The sequence below is a fragment of the Stenella coeruleoalba genome (genome assembly GCF_951394435.1).
Source record: "Stenella coeruleoalba genome assembly, chromosome: 5".
Lineage (NCBI taxonomy): Eukaryota > Metazoa > Chordata > Mammalia > Artiodactyla > Delphinidae > Stenella > Stenella coeruleoalba.
The window spans coordinates 98412164-98429634 of NC_137150.1; the positions used below are offsets into that span (position 1 = coordinate 98412164).

Below are 17471 nucleotides of genomic sequence, written 5' to 3' on the forward strand. Positions count from 1 at the left end.
ATGAGGCTAGGGCAAGATAGTAGATGGGGAGAAAAGAGAGAAGTTCACAGAAAGTGTGCAGTGGGTATAAGAGAGCAGAAGGGTCAGGAGACTGACCGAAAGAGTGAGACATTAAAGTTGCTGAGATTTCACAGGTGGGAGTAATCTCCGGTAATGGCAAAAACAGTCTAGGTTGTGGTTTCATGAGTTACCGAAGTGAAGTAGAGGTCACTGGGGAGAAGATTAGTGAGAATTACTTTCTCATGATTTACACTTTTCACAAGACACTGTACTTGAAGCTTTAAAGCTGATATAAATCTTCTAAAGTAATGAGCCATTGTTCTGATACCTTAGCTAGGTTGTGGCCAAACGCACCGGACCTACATGTGATGAGCAAAAGCCTTTCTGGTCTTTTATGACCATAATTACCCTCAAACATTTATTGAGCACATTAGTATGGGTTAGGCCCTTGATAGTAGGTGTTTTCATACAGTATCTCTTTAAATTCTTACCCTCTGTGGTTTGAGATGTTAGTGTACCCATTTTACAAAACTCAGCTTTAGCATCAGTAAACAACCTTCTCAAGGTCACAGTGAGTGGTAGGTAGGGCATTCAAATTCATCAAGTGACTCCAGAACCAATTTGCTTAACCATTATGTACTATGTAGAGTGTGTGCTTGGTGGGGATCGGAGAGGATTTATACATCTCACATTCCTTCATGTGATTCAGTTTTGTAAATTATCACACATGCAGAGATGAGTGTGGGCTTAAAAAAGCTTGAGCTGAGAGCTATTTCTTTTCCTTTAAATTGCCACAGTAACCCTCTTTAGGCTCTCAGTGCATATCCATCTTAGGCAGTATTAAAAAAAATGAGTGAATTAAAATAGGACCTTGAATTATCTTTTCGAGATTGTTGTGATGCAACTTTAAAATCTTAAAGTAACAGGACTGGTATAGTACTTTTTACTCTAAAAATTCGTAGTGCTAAATAAGGGATTAAAAATCTTCACTGTAGTCAAATGAAATAGGATATCCTTGTTAACGCTTGCAAGTTATTCTTTTGAACACTTTTCTACTCTCTAAATGCCTTATTTTCAGTTTATTATAAGATCGCACAGATGTGTTACAAGATGTGACAGAATGACACTTATTTAGAGGAAGTATATAGTCAAACTCACCTGTTCACAGTGACGAAAATCCTTGAAAGCTTATTGGAAAAGTATAAACCTTTCCTAGTTTCTAAGAATTGTAATGAAAGTTACATTGCTCTACATTTTTGGAATATTTGTGCAAGCTTCCTGCTTTTGTCTTTGTTCTTGTTAAAGAAAGTATTTTTAGAAGTCATACAGTGTTCATGTTAATAAAATTAAATAATTAAGATAACTTATATTATTTTTAATAGTAATGTGACTAAAATATGGGGTTAGCTGGAGAGTCGCATAAAATCAGCATCATGAGCACATACTTATCCAAAAAAACACACTTGGTTTGAAGTTTAGAAAGCAACCTAAAATAAGCATGTGTTCTTTGTTGTATTAATTCATTATTATTTAAATTAATGTTCTTTGTGTTTTCTCTAGGGAAAAGTAGTTTAAAAAAATTACTCAGCTATTTTCCTGGAACAGTATCAAAATTTGTATCTGGCTTAACACATCTGACCTGACAGTCTTCAGAGGAAGCGAACACATGTTCTATGAGTAATCCCCTAGATAAATCTGCAGCCAAACAACGGGACAGTGAGATCAAATTCCAGTGTTTTTTCTCCACTGAAATAAAATTAAAATTCAAAAATTACATTTACAGGCTTCTATCCCTTATGGTCAGTTACAGTCTGGTGGAGACCATCTGCGGCGGCGGCGGGCGGGGGGCAGGGGAGGAGAAGAAGAAGCTGACAGTGATGGTGGTGATGATGGAGTTGGAGAAGGAGAAAGAGTTGTCGATGTGGTGGTGTTGGTGAGAGTGAGTGTATGGATTGGTCCTACAATACCCATTTTGAAAATTATTTTTCCAGTAGTGGTTACACTCCCTTTGTCAATTCTGCCTTGTAAAAATGAGTAATAGTAGGTGGTATTAGCCTGATCACAGATTATTATTCTTTCCAGTTACAAAGCTTAGCAGAAAATCTGGAGACTTACTTCCTGACCCTATTACCATCCTTTTTCAAACCCCAATGTTAAATGAGGGCCCCTGACCAAGAAAAATACTTGAGGGCTGTAGACTAATAAGAAGGACCTTTTTTTCCCTTTAACTTAAAGAAAAATAAAGCATTCTGTTTACTTCTTTGACCTTGTGGGGAAAACTGTTCCCTGGGTTGTACCCTCAGCAAGTACAACAGCATTACCCTTTGAGCCAAAGGAAAAAGAACTAAACTCAGATCTTCTGTTGGAGATCCTAGCCTTTGCTCTACGTCAGCCCGTCTCAACCTCCACACTATTTGACTTTTAGGATCCATCACCCTTTACTCTGGGGAGCTGTCGTGTGCATTGTAAGATACTTCAGCAGCATTCCTGACCTCTACCCACTAGATGCCTGTGGCACCCCCCCCACCCCAGAATTGTTCCAGTGTCCTCCACGCACATTTGAGAAACCCTGCTCTCAGTATATTAGGTGATTTGTTGATAATATTTTCTAGATTTTAGTGTTACTTTTAAATATTTTGTCCTATTTTAAGTATTTTGGTGTAGAATAGGCTTCGCTTTTAAGAACTGTAAAAATAAACTGGAAGCACATGTTCTAATTTGGGGGTAAAAGTGAGGACAAGATCTTTTTCTGATTTGAGAATTCAACATTGTCACCTTTGGATGCCTAGTACAGTGTTGTTCATTGCACAGGTGGGGACCCTTTAGTGGGTCAGGAAGATATATTTAAGACACTATTGAATCAAGGTGTAAAATACATTTCTTACTTTGGAATAACAGAGAAAAACATTTGAAAACTGCTGGCCTAGTGTCCCTTTCCAACTGTAATATTCAAAACATATACTTCATAGCAGTAGGTGTTTGGCCAGGCCAGCTTAAGCTATTTATCTAGTCAGGTTACACTTATCAAATAGTCTTGGAAATATGGAACATTCAAATTTGTGCATTGCAGTAGATTTGAGACTTTCTTTTAACTTTAGTTCCTGGTGCGTATCGTCTTGTTTGCGAGAGGAGGAAGCTCTGAACTCCATCACATATTTTAGAACATTCTTGGCACGTTACTTGTGGACTGTTCATACCCTCCCCCTACACAAGATGCTGAAAAAAGACAGCTCCATTTTAATTGTTTTCTTCATCACCATGCATGCAAAAGTCCTGTTTTTCATCAGTTAGTATTTATTTTGTTAGCATTTGTAGGAACTGTGCTGTATGGAGGAAATGGCAGAAAACATTTTGTGCATTTATTGAGAATCAAACATAAATATGAGCATAAAGATATTTAAGAATTGCTCCTAACACTCTGCTTGTAATCTTTTTGTAAAATTCATTTTAACATGACAACTTTAAGTTAAATAATAGCCTGTGGGGAATACATTAAATGCGACAATCTGCCATTACTAAGTCCTGACTTCAGCTGTTAATAGCAATATTCTTGGCTTTCTGAAATCCATCAACACTTCTAATCACTTAAGAAGCTGCCTTAGTTTCATACTTACTAAAGAAAATACATTTATAGTTTGAGTTACTTCATTTATTCAGGGCTACTTTTTAAAGATTGAAACACTTCCAGAAAGCTCGTTTTCATCTTTTCAGTAGTAGCAGAACATTTTTGACTAGTTTCATATTTTTAGAAGATCTGTCTTAGGATGGTTGTCTTTTTCTCTAAGGAAAAATGTTAATGATTATTCAAAAGTTTTTTATATTACAATTCATTTATTTTCACAAGGGAGGTTTTTACATCCTTATGTTTTTAATTTAGATAATATCCAATAGAGATATTCAAGGTATTTTCATGGTAGTTTCAGGGGAAATTTGTGGTTATTTTACTTATCCTCTGAGTTGTATAACATTCTAAGTTTTATATTTGCAAAAGATCAGTGGCTGTGTCACACAAAAACTCACAGGTTTATTTAATGGTGGCTTTTTGTATTATGATGTTATTGAACTGCTATGCCTAGTTCTTGTGTGTGGAGTGAAGGCAAGTGTAGAAGATAGGTGAAGTTTAATGTTGGTTAAAAGCTAAGCTTTATGTGAGAGAGATTTGTTTAAGAAGCCAGATTGCTGGTTGACCTGTGAAAGCAGACTAAGTAACAGTACTAGTGTGGATTTGGCAATAAAATTTCTTTATCAGCAAAAGATATGAAGTATTGTCATCAGAATCTAGGTACAGAGTTGTTGTTCCTTCCTTAAAGCTAGTTTTGAGACTAGTTTGAGATAACTTTTTCATAGGTTAATGTACAGTTTCCTTATTCATTCAATTAATAAACATTTATTTTGCAACTACTACTTGTAGATACTGTATTCTTATTCATAGGCTTTTAAAGCTTTCATCTGTTCTAGTAAATGATATTAGCACTACGCTGTTCTTAAAAATAAAAAATCAGTATAAAATTCTGTTACACCCATCTGTATCCATATTGAGGTTAAAACTCAGAAGTGTCACTTCTAATATAGTTTTCTTTGTTTTAAGTTCTGAACTCTTCCAAAAGGTGATTATAAATAGCTCATTTGAAAGAGAAAATACTATTATTTTGAAAGGATGTATTCATTTTCCTATTAAAAAGACATCCATTTGAATCCCATCGTTAGGAATGCTAAGCAGTGCAATTGGAGCAGCAGCTAAAACTTCTTAATCAGTATTAACGCCTCCTTCCAGGCGCTCAGTAAAATAACAAATTTTATGATAAAGGGAAGAATGCAGATATTTGATTTTTACAAACAATGTGTTAACTGTTTCCATATTCAGTTGCTGAAGAAATTTCTGGAGCAAATAATGCTGCTACCAAGATATGAAGGTCATTTTACTAATCTTTAATAAGTCTAATAAACTGTTTTTTTGTTGTCATTCTATAGGGGAAAATGAGGCTTTTGGGGAGGGACAACTGAAAAGTCAAATTTCAGTAGAACATAAAATTAAACTATGAAATATTGCTTTAATGCCTTCAAGAAGGAATGCCTTACATCGTGTAATATGGTCAGAAATCTGCATGATCTTTAGTATAGTTTAAGTGTTTTTAGAAATCATTTGACTTCTCACAGGGATTTTTGAAGGGGTTTGTGCTATTTGTAACTAAATAGATGAAGCTGATCATATACATTTATTTTTATAGTTGACATTTATTTTGAACAATTACTATGAATTGATACTCTTTTAAAGACTGGATTTATTATGACATATATAATTATTGCTAAGTTATGTTTACTTCTATTTATTTTGATTGGAAAGTTCTTTGAACTCATAAATTATACCAGTAATCATTGATTATTTTAACCTAACCTGGCTTCTCCTGGCTCCTGTGAGTAGACCTACTAAGAACTATGTTGTCTGTTTTATCTTGTGTAAGGAATGTATTGGTGGTACAAAATATCTGACGTCATACATATTTTAAAATCTTCACAAAAAATCCTGATTATTTGTAGTGTAAGTCAAAGATGTAAAGAATAATTTATCGTCCTTTTAACTTTTTTTTTTTAAAGGTGATGGATGTGGACATACTGTACTAGGCCCTGAAAGTGGAACCCTGACGTCCATAAACTACCCACAGACCTATCCTAACAGCACTGTTTGCGAATGGGAGATCCGTGTAAAGATGGGAGAGCGAGTGCGCATCAAATTTGGTGACTTTGACATTGAAGATTCTGATTCTTGTCACTTTAATTACTTGAGAATTTATAATGGAATTGGAGTTAGCAGAACCGAAATAGGTAGGAAATTTTCAATACGTCATTGCCCCAAGTTTTAAAACTGAAGCAGTGTTTGATACTTAACATTGAATAACTATGCTGTATAGGATATGTGGGAAATTATTGAAATGTGTGGAAATCTCAAAGTTGAATCTTCTTTTGGGGAGAGAAGATTCTTATCTGTTTATTCACTTTTCTAATAAGCCTGTGTTGGTACATTTGCAACAAGATGCCACTCTACTGCTTCTGAGGAGGAGGAAGTTAATTATCTTTTTTTGTTCATTTTGTTTTTCTTTGACCATTTTACTTGCAGTTAAAGAATGTAAGTATAATTCATGCTTAGGAGTCAGTATATCATGGTAATTAAGAGCATGGGTTTTGGATCCAAACTTCCTGATATTAAATACTTCTGCTATTAGCTTGCTGTGTGACCTCGGGCAAGTTACCTTATCTCTGTTTCCTCACTTGTAAAATAGGGCATGAACTAGTACATGTAAAGTGCTTAGAACTGTACCTGACATATAATATATGCTTAGTAAATATTAGCTGCTGTTGTCTTTATTCTTAGCTAAGAGCAGCTGGTTCTCAATTATGGCTGCATATTAGAGTCACTTGGGAAGACTTTTAAATAATACTATATACCTGTCCCCATTCTAGAGCAGTTCAATCAGAATTTATTCGGTGGGATCCACACCTCAGTATTTTTAAAGCTACCCAGGAGAATATACTTTGAGGTCAAGTTGAGAACCTTTGGCTTAGAGATCAGCACCTTTCTCTGAAGCAGGAAACATAGCAAAATTTGTAAGGCTGTCTTGGTGAAATAACATTATAACATAAAGAACTCTAAAATTCTCTGTGAGTTTATTTGGAAAGACTTATTGATACAGGTGTGTAACATGTCTTTCAGAACTGTAATTGGAGCCCACTATCTTGTTCTTTAAGCATCATGTTCATCTTCTGGCCTCCTCTCTGTCTCTAGTCAAACCATTCATCTCTTCTCCACTTTTTGGCCTCTTATCTATGAGAGGAACAATTCCTGGCCTGCTTACCTGGCTGCTGATTGATAACCTCTGTTGTCTCCCAATCAACTCTTGATTAACCTGGGTGCTTGATCACCACGTGCATATTGCCACAAATATATGGTGTCGGATAAGCTTTTAGAAACTCGAATCGCCTGAGGATCTAGAAAACACTGTTACTATAATACTGATAGAAGACAGTTGCATATTAAGTGCCTCCTGAGTAGATGCAATAGGGAGTAAATGGTACCACCTCAGCAGTCTTGAAACAATAATACAAAAAGTGAACCACAATCTGATCATGCCTCTAGCAGTTTACATGAAATAAAGGAGCTAGAGAAACACACTTTATCAACTATAAAGACTCCTTTTTAAAAAAATGCCACTTATATCTAAAGGGGAGGAGGTCGAGGGAACTGTCGTTCATTTAGAGATACATCTTCCAAAAGTAGTGTGTGGACCTTGTGACCTTGTTTAGGTCTTGATTCAAACTAACTGACTGAGAGAGGACATTTTTGAGAAAAGCAGAATCTCAAATTCTGTGGTAATGTTATATTTTGTGTATTCAATATCTGATTTGTTAGAGACCCTTTGAAGTTCAAACAAAAACGTCTCTGATTTGTTTTTAAATATTTCAGAGAAAAAATGGTAGGAAGAGGGCAGGTGAAACCAGAATGGCACACAGGTGAAGCTGAGCCATGGGCACATGGGAGTACATCTCTCTACTTTGATGTAGTTTTGAAAATTTCCATATTGAAAGTGCTTTTTGTTAAAAAGGAAAACCATAGGATTATGTATTTGGACAATAAGTAGTGTCATGTTGCTAGGCAGGAAGAGTGGCACGGGAAAAAAATTGAGCACAGGTTTTAAATCACTCACTGGGTTCTCATCATAGCTCCAGGACTTACTTGGTAAAATTCTTTCTACAAGTCATCAGCCCAGACTTCAAAGTCATCATCAGTACTGTAGGAAGATTAAATGAAATAATATTTTGCAGTGCTTGGGGCGTAGTGGGTGTCCACTACTCAGCTCTCCCTTATTTCCATTGGTTTTGTTTTTCCTTATTCTCTCTTCATACAGGTGAATGGAAAGCTGTAGAAAGGTCAAGGGGACGGAGTGATGATGGTTCCTGTTGAGCTTTAGTTCTGCTCCTCCCCCCACCACCTACCGTATATCCACTGGTCCTCCATTTGGGGAGCAGTTTGTGGTTAGTGGTAGAAAAGTAACTTTCCTGACATCGCAGAGAAATAAAGGTCATTCAAGAATAACTGTTCTGGTTAAAGTCGATGTGCCAGGAATTACAGAATAGAAACAAATACATTGGGTATCAAGATTCCAGTGATTATGGTAAAGAATCCTCTTTTTCGGGCTTCCCTCTTGGTGCAGTGGTTGAGAGTCCACCTGCCGATGCAGGGGACACGGGTTCGTGCCCCGGTCCGGGAAGGTCCCACATGCCGCGGAGCAGCTGGGCCCGTGAGCCATGGCCGCTGAGCTTGCGCACCCGGAGCCTGTGCTCCGCAACGGGAGAGGCCCACGTACCGCAAAAAAAAAAAAAAAAAAAGAATCCTCTTTTTTCTATATTGTCTTTTCTCAGGGTCTCTTCTGAACAGAAGCAGGTTCAAATGAGCTGCATTTTCCTATAAAAAAGTTTCCTATTTTGGTATAAAACTTAGATTTTTGGTTTTTTTCTCTATAGGTGTTAATTTTAGGGACTTTCCTCCCCTGAGAGATGGTATTGTGAAATAATCAAGAAAAGAAAATGAAAGGAAGAATGATTTCTCAAGGAATCACTTTTTAAATCATAAATTCATTAGAATGTGTTTTAACTGATACAGCACTTTTGGACAGTTATTTTCTATTTTTTTTGGATTGGGCAATAATGTGTAATATTATTTAAATATATGAGTTTATTATGATTTTATATAACAACTTTCTAAATAGCTAGACTGTCCAGAAATCTTTGTGAAATTAGTGTAGTCGTACTCATTTCACTGACAAGCAGGATGTGTTTAATGATAGAGTAAAGATTGGCTCTCTAGGTCTGTCCCTTTTTTAGGCAGATTGTATTGGAATGAGAAAATTCCATTGTGCCTTGAATTTTACTTTTCCATTTTGATTATTCTTTAATCCCTGGTGTCTGAGACATAGTGGTTGCTCTGTAAAAATGAAAATTAAAGTAAAATCATTCATTATTAATCTTAACTTTTTCTGTACATATATAAATATATATCTCCAAACTATTTTGCAACTTGTTTTTTTCTCTTTTAATATTTAGACATCTTTTCATATTGGTCCATAGACATCTGCTAGCATCATTTCCCTGATGGATATTGTTGATAACTAGTCCAAAAATGAAATTTAAAACCATATTAAAAAGAAAAATCTTTGCTTATGTGTAACCTTTTCCCACTCTATTGTATATATTTTCTTCCTAGATTTTGCTTAAAATTTCCATTTTAATTGAACTTTTTTTGGGATGAGGGATATTGTGAATGGGTCTCTAAAAGAGAAGCTAAATATTTTAAAACCTAATAGCTATTAAAGGAAAATGCATCCTGTAGAAGAAATGTAAATGTGTCCGTGTGTTCAAAGTTATATTTAAAGATATACATTCTGTCTTACACCTTCATCAAAGTACCTTTTAAAGTTGTCTCTTAAATCTTCAGGTGACATTTACAAAGAGGGAAACTGAGGTCCTCAGGGCTTCATCTGGTAAATGATTCCGTGTCTCTTGTGTTTTCAGAAAAGTTTCTCTTTCTGTATTGTTTGTCCCCTTTCTCTCTAATATGCTTAGGTCTTCCTAGTTTAAGAGAAAAAATAAATTTTCTTTCTCTTTACCACCAAACCTCTTGAAAAAGCTATAGTGATGATAATATTAGGTATTTAATGATGATAATGATTGCTAATATTTTTTGAATTCCTACTCTGTAGAGGCTCAGGCTAATCGTGAAAATAACTACCATGCATGCAGTGCTTGCTATGTGCCAGGTACTATTCAAATTACTTTTATCAATTAACTTATTTAGTCCTCACAAGAACCCTTGAGATAGATACTTTTATCACCCCCATTTATTACTGATGAGGGAACTGAGGCACAGAGAGGTTGAATAACTTCCCCAAGGTCACATAGCTAGCAAATTGCTAAGTGGGATTCAAACCTAAGCAGTCTGGCTCCAGAATTGGTGTCTTTTACTGTAAGCCCTTGACACACTTGATTCCATTGAATCCTACAAGAATCCTGTACATCATTCCCATAAAACAGATAAATAGAAGATCAGAGAAGGTAAGCAACTCGCCCAAAGTCATATAAGCAGAATTGGGACTTGAACTAAGGTCCGGCTAATAGCAAAGTCCATAATCTCAACCACTAGGCTATAGAGTAATAGATACCAGCTATTACTCCTTAATCTTTTACTACATGGTCTCCTTACTGCAAACTGTTGAAAATAGCAACTTTTTAATAAACATTAACTTTTTCCTTTTAGCTATTTATTTTGGCATACTTTTTTTTTTTTTTTTGACCATGTGACGGCTTGCGGGATCTCAGTTCCCCGACCAGGGATTGAACCCGGGCTATGACAGTTAAAACCCCAGAATCCTGACCACTAGGCCACCAGGGAGCTGCCTATTTTGACATAATTTTAGACTTAATAGAGAAGTTGCAAAAATGGGATAATTTCCATAAACATTTCACCCAGATTTTCCAAATGTTACCATTTTATCACATTTGCCTTATCCCTTTCCCCCACAAGCATACACTCTTTTTCTAAACTGAGAGTACTTTCAAGCATGATGTTCCTTTACCCCTGTATATTGTGTTTATTTCCTAAAAACTAGGACATTCTCTTTACATGACCACAAAACAGTTATCACAACTAAGGAAATTAACATTGATGTAGGACTGAGCTACAGGAGCTGCTGAAATTTCTCCAGTTGTACAAATAATGTCCTTTATAGCAAAAGAAATTCTCAGATTATGTATTGCATTCAGTTGTCACATCTTCTTAGTCTCCATTACTTTGGAGATGAAAGGAGTGGACAGTTCCTTGGTCACTCCTTGTGTATTGTTATGTTGACATTTTTGAAATAGATAGGCCAGTTATTTTGTAGGATATTTCTTAATTTGGATTGTCTGATGTTTCCTCATGATTAGATTCAGGTTACAGACTTTAGCAGGAATGCCACAGATGTGTTCTCAGTACTTCCGATCAGGAGGCTCACAATTTTGATTTGTCTCATTACTGGTGATGTTAACTTTGATCTATTGGCTAAGGTGATATCTCCCAGATTTCTACACTGTAGCTATGTTTCCCTTCACAATCAATATGCATATCGTGGGGAGACTCTTTGAAATGATGTGAATACTCCATTAATGATTCTTTTCTGAATCAGTTGTTATTATGATAATTGTCAACGGTGGTTTTCTTATGTCATCATTCCTTTTATGTTGATTAGGTTTTTCTTCCCTACTGAAAAAATGAGCTTTTCCTTCTCTCCTATTTATTTGTTTGTACCAGTGTGGACTCATGGATTCTTGTGTTAGTCCGTTGTTTATCATCCTTTACTATCATTTGTTTTGATTCTCAAATTGTCCCAAATTTCCATTGAGAGCCTCTTCAGACTAGCTCCTGTCTCCTTTTGTGATGTCCTCATCATTTTTTAAGTACTTCCTTCTGGTCTGGCACAGGATTTTCTAGATTTGTCTTGTACTTGTCCTGTCTCAACCCTGAAATCATCCATTTCTTCAAGGAATCCTGTTTCTTTTTAGTGGAAAATGGTATTAGAAATCAATATCTAGTCTGTAACTTCAGGCCAGTTGGCTGCCATGCCCTATTAGCAGATAGATTTAGTAGATAAATATATGTATATATGTACTTAAGTATATACAGGTATGCACATTATATCTTTTTATATTTATCTACCTATATTGATTAAAAAGCATGAGTTCATACTGATACCTTTAATCCTAATCCAGGTTCATTCTGTTCCTTCCCTTTTCATACTGGTAATCACTTCTCTGACAGTGAGGTATCTAGCTCCTGTTGTCTACAGTATATGTACTTAGTTCACTTATTTGTTTAGTGCTATAATACACAGAAAATAGTTTCAGAATTACTAATCCATGCTTCTAAATCAAAGAAGCCTGCTACCTAGAATCCATACTTGCTTAGTCTTAACCTGAGGACCTTTAATCTAAATACTGTGTTCAGTACTGCCTGGGCTAGATTTCCCCCACCACCTCCTGCCCTCCAGTGTGGTTATGTTATTATCCATTTGTAGTACGGTTTGGTTCATTGACTTCTGTTCATATTCCATTGTAGGCTTTTTCTCTAGTTAGTTTTCTTTTTATTTTGTTGAGAATGTGAAACATTTACATGGTTCTCAAAGTTAGAACTGTACAAAAAGATATACTTAGATAAGTGACAGTCCTTCTTACTTCACTCCATATTTTCTGTCCTTTCCACCCTATCTCCACCCACCCCCTGTAGCTAACCAGTTGTATTAGTCTGTTTTATCTTTTCTACTTCCTTTTTTATACAAATGATATATTTAGATTTTATTTCCCCTTCTTATAAAAAAACCCTAATATACTATTGATATTCTTTCCTACTTTGTTTTTCTCCCACTTAATAATGTATCCTGGAAATCATTCCACATCAGTTCATAAAGATAGTCCTTATTCTTTTTACAGCCACAGAGAACTCCATATTGTGAATGTACTGTGGTTCAACCACTCATTTATATCTGGATATATAGATTGCTTCTGGTATTCTATGGTTACAAACACTGCTGCAATAGATAACTTAATGCATATGTGTTTTTGTATTCTTGGAGGTGTACCTTCAGAGTAAGTTTCTGAAGTGTAGTTATTGGTTCAAAAGGTAAGTGTATACATAGATTTGTTAGCTATTGCCAAACTCACCTCTACAAGGATTGTGCCAATTTACATTTCCACCCGCAGTGCATAAAAATGCCTGCTTTTCCACAGCCTTGCCAACGGAGTGTGTTGTCATGCTTGGTACGTTTTGCCCACTGATAGGTGAGAAATGATATCCCAGTATAGTTGTAATTTGCATTTCTCTTACTATGAGGAAGGTTGGACCTTTTATTTATTTTTTAAAATTTTTACTGAAGTATAGTTGATTTACAATGTTGTGTTTAATTTCTGCTCTACAGCAATGTGACTCAGTTATACATATATATTCTTTTTCATGTTCTTTGCCATTATGGTTTATCAGAGGATATTGAATATAGTTCCCTGTGCTGTACAATAGGACCTTGTTGTTTGTCCATCCTGAACCTTTTATTTATATGTTGAAGGTCCATTTTTTTAAAAAAAAAAAACATTGTTTGCCCACTCTTTCAGGTTTTTTGGTCTTTGTTTCTCGTAGGTATTAGGAATTCTTTTATCTTTTAGTGATATTAGCCTCTATGCGATACATGATGCAAACAATTTCTCCTAGTTTGTCAGTTGTCTTTTGACTTTGTTTATGAAGCTTATTTATAGTGGGTATTTTTGCCATGTAAAATTTTTTAAATGTAGTAAATTCATCAGTCTTTTGCATCTGGATTCTGAGTCATATTTGGAAAGCCTCTTCCTATATCCCTGTTAAACATAAATTTACCCATGTTTTCTTTTGGTACATTTATGTGGTTTCTTTTTTTATATTTAGATCCCTGGTCCACTAGGAGATATTCTCTTTTACGGTATGAAGTGTAGATCTAATTGTATTTTTTCCAGATGACTAACCACTTGTCCTAGCACCAGGCATATAAAAGTCTGCCTTTGCCCCAGTGGTTTGAAATACTACCTTTATCATATACTCAAATTCTGTATGTACTTGGGATCTGTTTCTGGACTTTCTGTTGTGTTCCACTTGTCTATTTAGTCATATACCAGAACCTCAGAGTTTTAATTATAGAGGCTTTATAGTGTGTCTTAATGTCTCATCTGGGTAGTCTCCCATTATAGATATTCACTTCTGGCATTTTCCTGGCTATTCTTGCCTGTTAATTTATCTGTCAACTGTCCAACTTCATAAAAATGGTTGTTGGTATTTTTTAATTGGGATTATATTGTTTGTAAATTGTCTTTATGATGGTTGAGTCATCCTGTTTAAGAATAATCTGCTTTTTTTCCATTGTTCAAATCTAATTTTGTTGTCTTTCGGGAGTGTTTAAAACTTTTTCTCATGTAGGTTTTACATATTTTTTGTTAAAATTATTCCTAAATATTTTATCTTCTTTGTTGCTGTTGTAAGTGGAGGTGTTTTTGTTTTGTTTTATTTTGCCACTATGTCCTCAAGTTTCTAATTATATGAAGACTGTTGATTTCTATATGTTGACTTTATATCCTGCCACTTTACTGAGGTTTTTATTTTATTTTATTATTTCAGTTAGTTTTATCACTCACTTTCTAGGGATTTCTGGGTACACAATCACATCTACAAATAGAGTTTTTACTACTTCTTTTCCAATTCTTATGCCTATGATTGATTTATCTTATCTAATTACATTGGCTAATACCACCAATCAATACCATGTTAAACAGTAGTGGAGATGGTGGGCATCTTTTACTTGTTCCTGGTCTTAGTGAAAATGTTAAGTGTCTTAGTCAGCTTAGACTGCCATAACAAAATACCACAGACCAGGTGGCTTCAACAAGAGAAATTTATTCTCGGTATCTGGAGGCTAGAGGTCCCAGAGGAGAGAGAGAGAAAGAGCCTTATTCTTTCATGTCTCTTCTTATAAGGACAGTAGTCTTATCAGATTAGGACCCTACTCTTAAGACCTCATTTAACCTTAACTACCTCCATTAAAGGCCTTGACTCTAAACACAGTCACACTAGGGGTTGAGACTTAAATGTATGAATTTGGAGAAATACATTCCGTTCATAACAGGAAATATCCCTTGATTTCTGTTTTCTTGAGTGTTTTTCATTAGGAAAGAGTGTTGAATTTTATTGGAAAGCTTTTTTTAGCCTTTATGAAGATGATTATATAATTTTCTCCTTAGAATCTTTTAGTATATGTGTTATATTAATGGATTCATTAATATTGAGCCAACTTTGTATTCCTGAAATAAAGATCACTTGGTTATGATGTGTCATTCTTTTAATACAGTATTGGATTCTGTTTCCTAATATTCTGTTTAGTATTTTTACATAAATATTGATAAGTGATAATGCACAGTTTATTTTGCATTGTCTTTATCAGGTTTACGTATTGATGTTACATATTAAATAAAAAGTTTTCCTCCTTTTCACTTATCTGGAAAAATTTAGAGAGCATTTTAACAAGCTAGTTTTTGAAGGTTTCACTCTGTGAAACCATCTGGACCTGGTGCTTTTTTGGTAGGGTAGGTCCTTAATAGCTTTCTTTCGAGGAGAATGATCTGTTTCAATATTCTGTCTCTAAGGAGTTCAGTTTTAGTAAACTATTTGCCAGGCAAGTTACCAGTTTCACCTAGGTCTTCAAATTTATTTGTAGCAGTGTCTACAAAATAGATTCTTATGATTTTTTTCCTAATAGTTATTTCAGTGTTTTTTCACTGGATATTTCCTCCCATCATTTCTTGTTTTGTATATTTGTGCTTTCGCTCTTTTTTTTTTTTTTTTACCACTTTGATTATTAGCTAGTGGTTTGTGTATTTTGTTGATATTTTTCAAAAAATAGATTTTGATCTATTAATTATAGTTAGATCTGTTCTCTTTGTTTTCTGCCTTACTAATCTCTGTTTCTAGTTCCATTATTATTTCATTTTCTTCTATTATTTTCCTCATTGTGCTTGCTTTTGGCTTATTTTTGTTATTTCTTCCTAGCTTTTAACCAGGAATTTAATTTATATTTATTCTTTCATTTTTATTGATAAAATTATCTAAAACTGTGGATTTTACTTTGGTCACATATTTAAGACTGATATACCACAGATTGATTTATAGTATTATAATTTTTTAGGAATTCTTTAATTGTGTTTTGTATTTCCCTTTTAACCACTAATAATTTTAATTGTTTATTATTGGATAAATAATAGATAAATAGATTTATTTCAATTGGAGGTACCCTTCTTTGTTACTGTTAATAATTTTTAGTTTTATTGCATTGTAGTTGGAAAACATTGTAATATTTCTACTTTATGGAACTTATATTTTATGTATAACCTAAGATATCTTTTTTGTGAATGTCCCATGTATGCTTGAGAGGAAGGTTTATTCTGTAATATTAAGATGTAAAGTTTAATATGTATCCAAAATATGTCTTATTATGCTGTTTAGTTTTTCTATATCCTTATTTTTATCCACTTGATCTCTTATTAGTGTATCTTTTTTCTTTTTTCTTTTTTTCTTTCTGTATTTCTTTGGGTTCTTTTATAAAGATGATTGCAGTGTTATTGCATAGCTATTCATAATTATAATGCCTTCATTTTAAATCCTGACTTCTAGCATTAAAAAGTTTCTCCTTTGTCATATGTAGTTCTTTTTAGTTTGCATTCTTCTATGTCTGACATCAGTATCACATACACACTGTCCTCCTTATCTCTTATTATATTCATTTGCTTGGTATACCTGTCTTTGCTCATTCCTTTATTTTTAGCCTTGCTGAATCATTTTGTTTTGGGTGTGTTTCTTTTTTTTTTTTTTTTTTTTGCGGTACGTGGGCCTCTCACTGTTGTGGCCTCTCCCGTTGCGGAGCACAGGCTCCGGACGCGCAGGCCCAGTGGCCACCGCTCACGGGCCCAGCCGCTCCACGGCACGTGGGATCCTCCCGGACCGGGACACGAACCTGCGTACCCCGCATCGGCAGACAGACTCCCAACCACTGCACCACCAGGGAAGCCCGTGTGTTTCTTATAGATAACATATTTGGGGGTCTCATTTTGTGAACTAAATTGAAAAAAATTTTTTAAATAACTGAGTTAAGCCCATTTGCATGTTTGTAAAACTGAAAGCTTTTTTGTCTTAACTCTATCATATTAAGTTATAATCGTGTGTATTATATTTGCTGTGTTTATTTCTTTACGTTATTTTCTTTCCTCCTATATTTAAACTTCTTTTGGAGTTTAATAAGCTTTGTAGTTTAAGTGTTAACCTTCCAATTCTACTTTCTTAAATACCTCTCATCCCCTCTTGTCTTCATCTTTTACTATCTGATTTGTCTATTTTTAATGGTGTCTTTTCATTCCTACCAATTGCCTATAACTCCTATTTATTATTCATATAACATTCAATGAACTATTCTACTTTCCTCTTTTCCTCTCTCTTCTTTCCCCATTTTTACTCTGACAGAACATAAATTCATAACATATAGCCTATATCATATAATATCCTATTCTTCAACCCATCTCTACCTTTTCTCGATCAGTGTTTAAACATATTAAATGTTCACTGCCAGTCTTTTTGCTTTAAGTTCTCTCAGTTATATCTTGAATAGATGAAGTTCATCTTTGAATAGATTGATTCCTTAAGAAAGGCTAATGGGTACAGAGTATCTTGCATGTTTAAAACTGCTTAATTTAAAATTTTTTCTTACCTTGAGAGTCAGCTTGATTTGATATATAAGTTCTTGGTTCATGTGTTCATTCTTTGAGTTTAAAAAAAAATCCTCTTCCATTATTGCCTGGCTTTTTATATTGTTTTTTGAGAAGTTTGA

At 34.7% G+C, this 17471-nt stretch overlaps 1 protein-coding gene across 3 annotated transcripts in view; it reads left to right on the top strand.

Moving 5' to 3' along the window:
* DCBLD2 (discoidin, CUB and LCCL domain containing 2) overlaps positions 1-17471 on the top strand; it is a 92224-nt gene that overhangs the window by 12980 nt on the left and 61773 nt on the right. For all 3 annotated transcript variants that reach the window (XM_079922727.1, XM_079922726.1, XM_079922728.1), the window contains exon 2: positions 5596-5823. In XM_079922727.1, coding sequence (XP_079778853.1) covers positions 5596-5823 — 228 coding nt within the window. The remainder of the gene's footprint in view (positions 1-5595; positions 5824-17471) is intronic.